At 30.9% G+C, this 13,286-nt stretch overlaps 1 protein-coding gene across 1 annotated transcript; it reads left to right on the top strand.

The window, feature by feature from the left end:
* The first annotated feature begins 10,535 nt into the window (after positions 1-10,535).
* LOC112758483 (uncharacterized) lies at positions 10,536-13,286 on the top strand. Its single transcript, XM_025807180.3, has 6 exons — positions 10,536-11,058; positions 11,404-11,496; positions 12,023-12,053; positions 12,629-12,655; positions 12,753-12,885; positions 13,008-13,286. Exons 1-6 carry the CDS (start codon positions 10,993-10,995, stop codon positions 13,060-13,062), a joined length of 405 nt encoding a protein of 134 aa, XP_025662965.1. The 5' UTR covers positions 10,536-10,992; the 3' UTR covers positions 13,063-13,286.

Raw genomic sequence — 13,286 nt, 5'->3', positions numbered from 1 at the left:
TTTGTTGTTGGGAATGTGTTGATTTTCGGTTTTTTTTTTTTTTTTTTTTTTTTTTAAATTAACCTCCGGTGAAAGTTTGAGTAAAGATACTGATATCCGAGAGGAGAAGGAAAAAAGAAAAAAAAATGCTAAAATAACTAGGGAAGGAAGCACCTTCCTACCCTAATGGTTGTGGGTATGGAGAGTGGTGAAGAAGAATGGAGGAGGGTGGGGTTTAAATAGTGACTGATATTACTAAAAAAAGGATGATAAACGGAGACAGTTAGAGGTTTACCTTTTCTTTCGCAAAAGCTTTTGATCTGTAACGTAGCGTTTGTTTTGAGGTACTGAGACAGAGACTGAGAGACTGAGACTCAGTATCGTGTTTGTTAGTTCAGAGACTGGTACTAAAATTTCTGTCTCTGTCTCTAAAATTTCAGTATTTCAGTACCTCCAAAAAGTAGGGACACAGGAGACTGAAATTTTTAGAGATGGAGATTGAAACTTTAATAACATTTTATACCTAAAATACTTTCATTTCAATTAATTAATTCCAATTTTACCCTTTGTGCAAATTAAATTAGAGTTTCATTCTTGTTTTAATTCCTGTCTCCCATTTTGCACCAAACAGAATACTGAGATTTATTTCAGTCACTGTCTCTTAGTCTCTGTCTCTCAGTCTCAGTCTTTTCGTCTCTGTCTCTCCACCAAACGCTACCTAAGTGCATGTGGTGTGAGCTCTTAACGGAAGAGGAATGGGGAAGGTTAATTAAGCGCATGCATGTCTCTTATAACTAAATTTGAAGAAATCAAGATAAATTCATACATAATATTACAACATCTATGTGATATGCTGTGGATTTTGTACGATAAAAACAAATACATACATGATATTATCTAATCAATAATATTTAAATGACAACAAAAAATTATTTTATTTAATATTTATTAATTATTATTATAATAATTATATAATTTTAAATAGGTTTAATTACTCTGTTGGTCCCTATAGTTTCGCAAAATTTTCAATTAGGTCTTTATACTTTTTTTCTTTTAATTGAGTCCCTATACTTTTTTTTTTTTTTAATTTAGTCCTTACCGTCATAAAATCGTTTGAAATAATAGAATATTCCATTAAAAAATCGAATATTCTCATAATTTAGTCAAAAAATTTAATTAAAAACATCTCTATTTTTATAAAATACCAAAAATACCCTTTATATTTTTGTCCCCAAAATCAGAGAACTCTAACTATCCCTAGGTTATTCTCCAAAGTTCTCAATTGGATTTCTCCTCCGTCGCACTCTGCTGCCGTCTTCCATGGCATCGTCGTCGTCTGTCGCTGGGTGGTCGTCGTTCCTCTGCGTCGCCCACAGGTGCACTGTTCTGCTCCGCTCATCCGCCTTGTCTATTGCATCCCCTCGTCCCGCCTTGCCTCATCGCGCCTCGCGGTGCCTTGCCTCAAATCGCCGCTCCTCGACTCTGCGTTTTTCTGTCTGGACTGGTTCTGCAACAACAGGTGATGATTGAATTTTGTTTTAGTTTTTCAACATTGGATAATAATTCTTCTCAATAATGTCTTCCTCCCACTACACTAAGAACGGGAGAAATGTTATACTTAAAATAACTAGTAGTCAAACGGCATCCTCTCCCGATTCTAATGCTTCAGGTTCAATGTTGAGAAATCTTAATTGTTAAATACCTCTAATTTTGCTTATGCTTATTTTTTGTTGCTGCTTGTATATAATTTGACTTTATTTGATTAGGTAACCAGCATTCTGAATGATAAAGAAAACCAATTGATCTAATTGTGAAGTTTAGTTTGCTAAAATTAGTTTTGATTATGCTAAAAAATTTTGATTATGAGTTCTGATTATGTATTTTATTTGTAATTAATTCATTATGTTAGAAATAAGAAAAGAGGTGAGATTGGAAATAAGGTGTTTGATTAAATGCCTTTGAGAGAGTTGAATTGATTATGAGTTTTGATTATGTATGTTATCTATAATTAATTGATTATGAGTTTAATTGATCATTGTCATAGAGGCATACAGGTTCTACTTGTAAAAGTTTGGGCTGCAATCCTCAAGGCATTGCTGCTGACAGGTTTCGATACTTGGTTCCGCAATACCGAAGATCGGTGGTAAAAACAAAGGCCTCAGGTACAACTGAATGTGCTGCTATGGTTAATACCAATTCCCGCAGAGACTTTCTTGGATTGGCTTTGGGAATCTCAAGCCTCTTTGTTGGTTCATTGGAAGCCAAAGGAGCTGGTTTGCCCCCGAAAGATAAGCCGAAACTACGTGATAAAGCTTGTGAGAAGGAGCTTAAAAATGTATGGTGAGAATACATTGTTTCCTTCTCTGCCTCCTTTCTTTGTTTTTCTCTGCTAAGACATTACAAATGGTTGTTGTAAATTGCTAATAATGCTTTGATATTTGATGTAATTGCATTACATCTCCTGTTTCTACTAATGTTAGTCAGCACGTTTCTCAAATGTCAGTTATTTTTTAAGAGAAATTCTTCAAATAAATCTTGGAAATTCAAAGCATTATTAGTATTAAAGGAATAGCAGACATTCTTATATTTTCAAAGAATTTGTGCACCATGCAAAGAATGTGTTAATAACCAATCTATATTATTGCACTTAAGTTTTAATATTCACATTTTTAAGATCCTTGATCAATGACCACCATGGTATTAATGGATTTTACTTGGAATATCCATAGCCAAATGACTAATGTTGACTTTGAACATTTTATACAATGAAGGTGCCTATGGTAACTACTGAATCAGGTTTGCAATACAAGGATATTAAAGTTGGATAAGGTCCTAGTCCCCCAGTTGGATTTCAGGTGTGGAATTTCTTCTAATTTGTTCAGTTCTTTTTTATATGCAATACAAGATAGATAATATCTATTCTGCTCGAAGTTAACCGTTGAAAAAGGAAATATAGAAGTAGAACACTTTCGCATTTTAATCAAACATATTTGTATCTAACCAAATGCAACTTCATTTCTATACGCACTCCTTTGGTAATATTTAGAATTCCAATATTTAGAATGATGTTTCTTCCCGTGTTTTGTCTGAACCTCATCCAGGAAAAGAAGCGAAAGATTAATGCAGAAAAGAAGAGGAAAGAGCTCGAGAAGGAGAGAGCGAAGGATGAACTTCTGACGAGAAAGCGCCAGAGAGAGGAAAGACGAGTGAGATACCATGCGCAATGTGGTATGAATTAATATTGGGCTGCAATGCGGCATGAATACATTGTTTTCAATTAAGATTTAAATGTTTCTTGTTTAGTTCAAAAATTTGTTCTCTACCTTTGTTTCAGAATGCTTTGGTGTTGCTTTGTGATTGTAGGTGGTCCAAAAGCAGCATGTGCTGGTTGTGCTGGCTTTGGGGCATTCTCAGTCGTTATAGAGAAGTTCTTAGACAGGCATGAGTAGTTACCTATTGAATTGAAGTCACCCAATTTTGTATTCATTAGGCATAGCATGGATTTTCATAGTGATAATCTTTTGTCCATTTGCTAAAGGGCGCATACAAAATTGTAGTATTTTATTTTACATCGATTATTGTTTATTTGTATACAATATCAATTGGTGGATGCATTCCTCCAATTCCAAACTAGATGTAAGTATGCTCTTAAGTATTAATGTAAAGTTTATTATGTAAATTGGATGCATTATCATAATCAATACTTGAAGGATGAAAACTGAATTTGATATATGCTTATTACTACTATTTCTATTTCATTTTATCCATTCTTTTTTTGAGGTTCTTAAGATAAGGTATTTTGAAAGTCGAAAAGAAAAGAGAGAAAGTATTTTTGGTACAATTTGTATATAAATAAGGAAAAGAATGATAGTGACAAAATAAAAAGGATTATAGGAATATTTTTCATGTCTTAGAATCATTGAATAGGGATTATAGAAATATCTTTCATTGAATATTTATAATTTTACCGAATTTTCAATTAAGTCCCTATATTTTTTTTTCTTTTTAATTAGGTCCCTAAGGGTATAAAAGTAATTTCACAATTCACTAACATTTTTTAGACGTTTAACGTTAGTAGGGACTAAATTGAAAAAAAAATTAACGTATAGGGACCAATTAAAAGGAAAAAAAGTATAGGGACCTACTTAAAAATTTTGCGAAATTATAGGGACCAACAGAGTAATTCAACCTTTTAAATATAATAAATATATAATTATAAATATTATATATATAAAATTATAAATATTATATTATATAAAATTATTTTAAATATTATCTTTCTTAACATTATCGTTAATTATCGTTATTTAATTAAGCTCAAGCGCTTATAAAGCATGCCAAAAGATTTAGAGGAAACGGCCACGCTTTAAAAATGTAACAATAATGAAACCATTTTGCCACGCTTCAAAAGCGTGCCAATTTTCTTTTATGGTTACGCTTTTTAAGCGTGGCGATAAAAAAGCGTGGCCAAAATTTAAATAAGTGGTCACCCTCATAAAAGCGTGCCGATTTCTCTCTATGGCCACGCTTTTTAAGCGTGGCAAAAAAAACGTGACTAAATCACAAATCAATGGCCACCCTCGCAAAAGCATGCCCATATACCATTTTTGAACATGCTTTAAAAGCGTGGCAAAAAAAGGTGCCGACAGACCCTTTTTTCTTGTAGTGAGCATGTCTCTACAATGTGTTTATGGTTGTGCATCAACGGTGTATAAAAGCCTTTGATAAATGTCAGAAAATTAATTTTTTATTAATATTAGTCAATATATAAAATTAAAATTAAAAAAAATTATTATTTTTCCTAATATAATTTTTGGACTTTAATTTTTTAAATATGATTTTTTTTTTTCATTTAATCAAGTTCGCCTAACCCTCGGTAAACTCCTTTTAAGTTTTTTTAATTCCGCTTTTTAATCCATTATAATCATCTCCAAGTAGTATATAGATCTACAAACAATATATATAAGAATACATAAATATACACAGACAACAAACATGACCTCTTCAAGGATTTTTTTTAATTATAAATAAATATAAAAAGTCATATTTAACCATGGCAACCATTGTTATCGTTTCTAAAAATATATAGGTTCACCGAAATAAGCCATATTTAACAAGGATTTTTTTAATTATAAATTAAAAAATAACTATTTTCCAAAAATAACAAGGATTGTTATCCTGTGTACTTTTTATGTACTCTTATGTATTATGGAAACGATAATAATAGTTATCATTGTTAACTTTCTAATCTGATATATTTAAAGTGGATTATTTTTGAAAATGTCAGGAAATTAACTTTTTATTAATATTAGTCAATATGTAAAATTAAAATTAAAATTTAGTATTTAAAATATAAAATATTAATCAAATATTACTAAAATTAATCAATTTTATGTTAAAATTTATATACAGTTATTTTTATATAAAATTAATAATTAAAAATAATTAGATAATAATTTAATTAAACATATCAAATCATTTAATAATTTTTAGTTATTAATTTTACATAAAAATAACTATACATGAGTTTTCATATATTATATAACATTGTTTTAAATTTTTTATTTATAATGTTTGGAGTGAAAAATAAATTTAAAGAAAATTTAGATAAATTCATCAACAATATTACAGGATCTATGTGGATATATATGATGTTGATTTCGTATGATCAAATGATGAAACAGATACATACATGATACATATGTAGGCTATATATTGAACAACAATGCGTGTTATGTACTTATGTACTCCATATTGTTATCCCATGTAATGTTTATTGTTGAATCATGTAAACTTTATCTCTAATCATAATTATTAATTTGCAAATAGATAATTACCTTTGGTATATACTTTAATAACTATTACATTATCATTCAACTTAGTTTAGTAAAACTTTAAATGAAACGCTTTTCGTCCCACTTTGATTAAAAGAACGGAAATATTTGCTAATAAAAAAAATAATAAAAAATAGTTATAATTTATCTTATTTAATATTTATTAATTATTGTGATAAATTTTGACTTTTTTTTTTTTTGTCTCTCTAATATTACCCTCAGTTAAAAACATGCTAAAAAAACATCTTATAAAAAGTACTAAAAAAATAAAGTTTTTATATATTTTTTTCAATGCATTAAAACATCAATCTTGTATTAAGACTTTATACAATAGGCGTTAATGGTCAAAATCGTGATGTTTGTGTTGATTTAATTCTCAAAAGATTGGATAGTGAAGTTCTTAAGCTATGATGAAGCATCCAAGTATGCTTTTATCTTTTGATATTTATTTTATTTTTCTGTTGCGATTGTGTTCCTGAAACTATTGCTTAATACTAATGCAGGGGTATTTTGTAGCTCTATCGGCAACAAACTGTAAATCATACAATGAAAGCATTTCTCGTTAGATCACTCTACGATGCATCTAAACGTCATTAGAACATGTTTTGTCCTTTTAAAATTTTCTTAACCAAGGCGCATGCATGTTAGTTTTTTAAGGAAATTTATACATTCTCAAATAATTTTGCATCTGAAAACCATTTGGGTCTTGGAGCCGGCGCATGTACTGGAATCATTGCCACGTTTGCAACTTACCGTATAGACATGGAGGTTAAACTGAAAAAAGGATTTGTGTATTATTAAATATATTTAAGTTGTATTAAAATAATACAATATAAAAAGATATTTATAAGTGTTAAGAGAATCGAAATAATAAAAATATAATATTTTATAATAAATATTCAAAGAAAAATGTTAGGGCCAGTCACTTTTGTGATTTGTAGTCATTAAGTAGCCATTAATAATATTTTTAATGGTGTGAGATTTTCTCCAATAGTATAAGATTACTCATTTTTATTTTGCTATTTATATACTAAGTAAAATTTAATAAAATTAAATTGTTGACCTCCTAAATTTTTTCATATTAAAATATACTAAATAATTCTAATTGATCCTGCTAATTGTCCAGGTATAGTTAAAAAGAAGAAACTTAGGATTTTTACTTCATTTGTAATTATTTCTACTAGTGTTGTTTATGGAAGATGAGTTAGCACTGCTGGCTGTAACTTTTTAATTTATCTTCCATAATTTTATAACACCAATACAGAGGAATTTTTCATGCTCTGTCAGCATGCCCTCGATCCTTGTATAAAGGATGGCTACAATCAGTCATAGGAGTTGTATGTACTACGCACACAAGTCTCTTTTTATTCTTGAACTAAAAATGTGTTGACTTTTATTTCTGCTAACACCTTTGAACCAAAACTTATTTTTCATTCTTTATGTTTTTAAAAGATTTCCCTATGTTCTTCTTCTTTGTTAATATACTTTGTTTTGGCATTATCCAGATACCATATGTAGGTCTCAATGTTTCAATGTATGAATATTTGAAGGACGGGTGGATTCACGGGCGGAACTTAGTTGAGGTAACGAGTCTGACTCTCTAAATTTTTTAATTTATTATAATTTAAAACATCTAAGTTTAATTTTTATTTTTTATTTTTATTGCACAATAATTTTTAGTTTTAAACATTAAAAATATATTGGATTTGGACTTACCTGAATAAATTTTTGTTGGCTTTCCCAACACATATAGGATAAAAATATTAGAGACAAAAATAATACATTATTCTTAAAAAAATTATCAAATCAAATAAAATAAAAAAAAATTATATATATATATATATATATATATATATATATATAAAATAAAATATAAAATATATATTTTTGTCTCTAATGTATCAAATTTTTTTAATGTTTAATTTAAATAAATTTTATTTTTAATTTTATCCTTCAATAATATCAATTTTTTTATGGTACATAGTTATTCAATTATTTTTTTAATAAATTACTCTTAATCACATTACTTTTATTCAAAGTATTTTTTTTTAATTTTATTATTTAAAAATTTTTACTCATCACGGAATACTTGTAGAATGATTAGTACATTTATTTGCAAAAAAAAGAGCATAGTACATATTCAACAAAATATAAATTATATTTTTTTACTAAAATTATTTAATATTTAATTTAGTTAACTTTTATTTTTAATTTTGAAATAAATTTTAATTTTATTCTTTAATAATATCAAATTTTTACGATAGATAATTATTCAATTATTTTTTAAGTACATCTAAATAAATTATTCTTAACCACATTACTTTCATTCTAAATAAATTTATTTTTTAATTTTATTCTTAACCACATTACTTTGATTCTAAGTAAATTTATTTTTTATTAAGAGAAAAATTAAAAAGTAAATTGAATAATTTTCTGTTGTAAAAAAATTGAAATTACAGAAGAAAAAAATTAAAATTTATTTAAAAATTAAAAATAAAATTTAATTAAATTTAATATTAAAGAAGTTCAGTATATTAGCCATAAAAGATATAATTTAAACTTTATTATATATGTATTATGTGTTTTTTTTCCCAAAAAATGTATTTATTAGCCATTTTATAAGTATGAGTAAAAATTTTGAATTCGTAATGTAATTTATTCTGTTAAAGTCGTAACATACACTACTAGTGTAAACAATAATGAATTTTCTTTTAGTTTTAATTTTGAGGTAAATACCAAATCGGTATCCGAAAGATTTAGACGCTGACAAAATGGTATCTGACTTTTGTTATTGACAAAATAATTCCTAAAAAATTTTAAAATTTAACAAGCGTATCCAGCAAGTACAATGCTGACGTGGCCACCATGGTTTGGGGACTTGGCAAACCCCCTCCAACCTTGACCCTTCCCTCCCCAACGTAGTCCCCACCCTTCCCTCTATAATGCACTCCCCTCCTCTCCCTCCCCAAAGGTTCCTCCCTTAATCTCTCATACGTCGAGAACGGTTCCTCCTTCTCTCTACCGATTTGCTATTCCAGTTCTTGTTTTATTGGTATTTTGCTGTAATAATAATAGCCAGTCGTAGCAGTATAACAGTCTCCCAACCTTGTCTTTGATCTCCCTCCACCTGAGAAACCGACACCAATATCTTCTTCAGAATACGATATGTCATTTTTGCCCAACAGCAAAAGACCAAGGCACACTGAAACATAATCCCAAAGACAGACTCAGCGACTTACCCGATTGCGTCCTCCTCTACGTGCTCTCCTTCGTGAACGCCAAACACGCCGTCCAAACCTGCGTCCTCTCGCGCCGCTAGAGGAATCTTTAGAAGCTTCTCCCAACCCTCACTCTTCACTCTTCCCACTTCTGCACCTTCAAAACCTTCACGAAATCTGTCTCCACCTTTCTCGCCGCCGCGACCAGTGGCGGAGCTTGAAACAAAATTTTGGGGGGGCCAGATAGAAGATAATTGTCAAGATACTTTTTTATTTTTTGAAAAAATAAAAAAGTATCTTCTATCTGGCCCCCCAAAAGTATCTTGACAATTATCTTCAAAGACGTCAACGTCTTGCATGAGAAAATCACCCCTTGTCTGAACTAAGCTCCGCCACTGGCCGCGACACCTTCTCTGCCGTCCTCAACCTCGATTTTGAGCGCCATTGTTGCATCGAGCCTCATGTCCTCAAAAGAATTGCCAATTATGCGATCTCGCATAAGGTTCGCAACTTAGGTATCTCGATGAAATGCCATATCGTTCACATTTCTCAGGCGATTTTCTCGTGCAAGATGTTGACGTCTTTGAAGTTCTCTGTTTGTCCTAGGGATTATGTCTATGAAAATACGTTGTTCCCGAAATCACTGAATTTAATGGCGTTGACGAGCCTGCATCTTCAGCATTTCACGTTTTGCGCTAGCGGCGATAGCGCCAATGATAGGGGAACCGTTGGGGAGGGAGAGGGAGGAGTGCATTGGGGAAAGAGAGGAGGGGAGTGTGTTAAAGAGGGAGAGGGGGCTGTGATGGGGAGAGAGAGGAAAGGGAGAGTGTTCGTTGAGTAAAGGGAGGGAAGGGGGTTGCGATGGGAAGGGAGAGTGTTCGTTGAGTGTGCATTGGGGAGGGAGGGGGGATTAGGATTTGGGATGGTTTGTCAAGTCACCAAACATACAGTAGCCACGTTAGTATTGTGTTTGCTAAAGATTTGTTCCAGCAAACTCGAAGACATGCTTGTCAAATTTTAAAATTGTTTAGGGAATATTTTGTCAATAACAAAAGTTAGGTATTATTTTATTAGCGGCAAAATTTTTCGAGTACTGACTCTTTAATTTGACCGAAAACAATTTTTTTTTGGAGAATTCTAAAATGTAGACGCAAAATATTATTAGAAGAATTTTTATAACTAAATGCTGAAAATACAACAGATGACATTATTTTATTATTGATCAAACTTAGATTTTTTGTTGAACCGAAAATAGTTGAATTGAAGATTACTAAACCAACTGAATCACCTAATTTTTTAAAAATAAAATAAATTAATAAAAAAATATTATTATTTAATATTAATTATTTTATTTTATTAAAAAAATCAATAAATTCAGTTGGTTTAATCTTTTTATTTAACTATTTTCGATTTAATAAAAACCAAATTTGGAAAAAACAAAAGAAAACATGTCTTGTCATATTTTTATTGCTTAATCATTATACTTCATCCCGTCAGCCACCATTTTTATTTTTCTTTTTCTTTCTTAATTTGTTTAACGTGAAAAATTGTTGGTACCAGCACTGTATTGAAAAGTAAAAGAAAAGAATAATGCTAGGAGTCATTATATTTTATGATTTATAATCATTAATTAATTATTATTAATATTTTTATTTAATAATATAAAATTATATATTTTTTAATAATTAAATATTACTTAAATTTTAATAAAAATGCTGGTGATCGAGACTTTCTCAAAAACAAACTTGTCGTGCATGGATTTGTACCAAAATTTTAGTTACCAATAAAATTGAAAATTTTATCTCTCTTAATTACATCTCTCTCTCTCTCTGCATCTGCGATGTGCAACAAGCAAACTAAACCGGTAAACCCCTTCACCCTTTGAGGCTGAGGCTTAAAGGTTCACACCGATTGTGAGTGAACCCGCCAAATGGTCTCTGCTGCTACAATTTCATCTCAAAATGGACGCCAATGAAGCCAGAATCTTGCTCGGTTTCCCACCTAATACACGTCCCACTACCTCCCAGGTTTGATACAAATCCTTCCTTTTTCTACTAACTACTGCTTAGGGTTTCCAATTCAATCCTTCAATCGCAATTGCCAATTCAAACTTTCCTATTTCCATCAACTCATTTTGAGTTTTTGAGCCTTACCCAGTTCTTATTATTAGCTCCGGTACTTGTTTCTCTGACTCCCAGCGGTTTAGTTTGTTTGATTCGTTGGATTTGGTATCTTCATAATGCATAATCTTTGAACATTAATCAGTCTTTTAAGTTAAAAAAATTAAAAGGAAAAAAAAATGGAGCTTCATCAGATTACTCTGCTTCTGCCCTCGTTTTATTTGTGAAAATTCTGACTCTTCTTTTGTTTAGGTCAAATCAGCTTATAAGAAGAAGGTTTGGGAATCTCACCCTGATCTATTCCCAACTCATGAAAAGCCTCTTGCTGAATCTAGGTTTAAACTGGTGAGCATTTCAGTTCTATAACATGTATGCAAATTTCAAGGGAATTTTGGATGGTGTGTGCATTTTTATAACTAGCTGTGAATTTGTTGGTGCCTTTATATACTTTATTTGAAGTTAGACTACAATATAAGCCTAGTACTTCAGTGTGTTAACATAGCAGATAGCAGAACATGCTTTCTTTATAGACTGATACATGAGTCTGTTATTTTGTAGATAAGATAATAACATCCAGTTTCCCTTATGGCCTCCTATGCCATGACTCATGAATGAAGTTCATGGTCATATTATTTATTCCTTAAACAAAGGATCAAAAAATCTCATTTGAATTGGATTTTCCCCCCACCCAATTCTTTCTCTAGGCATTGGCAAGGAACGCCAATATCTACACTTGTTTTTCGGGTGTTAAATTAAATTGAACTGAGAGTTGTTTTTCTCAAGTTGGATGGCCCTTCCTTTAGCCATTCTTATATCCACATTCCCCGGCTGGTAAATTGAAAGATTAACTGAACATTTTTTACCCCTGCAGATTTCGGAAGCATACGCATGCTTGCTATCTGGTAAATTTCGAGATCCCTTGACTCATAGTTTATTCATTCCAGAGTCCCTTTTTAGACTTTTGTTTGAAAATTTAAAATGATGTACTTATAGCATTCTAAGGTGGCCTACTCTATGCTCAAAATTCAGAATGAGTGTATTGCTTGAGACTTGGAGTATATAACCAGATTATGGGAAATGAAAATTTGCAGAAACTCATTATTTTAGATCATGTCAGTAGTGAAGGATCAGCTTTCCCAGACGGTTTTCATGGTTCCCATAATTCCATAAATGTACATTAAAATGCTGCTATTGACCAACTGCAAAGCAAATATGCTCACATGTATTTTTCTGCATATTTCATTATTTTGCCTTCATCCTTACAGAATTTTAACTTGAATGAAATCGTTGACTTGCTATTCTAGTGTAGCCTGGCAATTCAAACTTGTATTCTTCTGTTTCTTTTGTCTTATTCGATGGATTTGTTGATTTATCTCCCTTGAAAAATACCTCGAGAGTGTAAGAGTTTTAACAAAATTAGCAACTTCATTCGTGTGTAACTGTGTATTAGTCTTTCTGAACAAAATTCCTGAAACAGGTGGGAGAGGAGGAATTTCAGACTCTGGTAAATGTTTCTCCCAAATCCCTTTGGAATATGACTTAAACTTGTTCTGTTCACTTTCCTTTTTTCCTTAATTTAATTTGGCAAATTTTCTGTACAGTTCAGTATTCACGCGTTGTTAGAACTGGAGTCCCTAGGAGTCAAGGAGGAAGTAAAAACCATGCTCTGATTAAAGTTCCCTTCATTTGTATCATTCTGGGAACTGTTGCACTTGGAGGTTTCAATGCTTCAAGGTGATATGACAATTGACAACCAATCATATGGCAGATTCATTCAGTTCTGGTTTTATTTACAAATAAAGTATGTTGTTTGTTCATTGACACAAAACACATCCTTTTCTGCTAATGTTTTGCAGGGCTTACAAAAAACAAAAGGAAGAATACCCATCACACAATCCATTTCTACCTTGATGGAGTCTTAAGTTGGAATGCAAACCATTTTCTTGATGTTTGATTCCTTCAAGTGATATATTTTGCTGTAATAAGGGGGCAATGTTGTAGCATATATGATATATAATACATTCAAACCATAGCTATTCGTGAATGTAAGTGAAAGTGAATCAAATAAAGTTATGTAATTATAATTGATTGTATTTCTAATCCATCTGGATTCAATTGAAGGCGATTTTTTGAAA

Source organism: Arachis hypogaea, chromosome 16, assembly GCF_003086295.3.
Source record: "Arachis hypogaea cultivar Tifrunner chromosome 16, arahy.Tifrunner.gnm2.J5K5, whole genome shotgun sequence".
NCBI lineage: Eukaryota > Viridiplantae > Streptophyta > Magnoliopsida > Fabales > Fabaceae > Arachis > Arachis hypogaea.
This window is presented reverse-complemented; position numbering and strand designations above follow the sequence as displayed.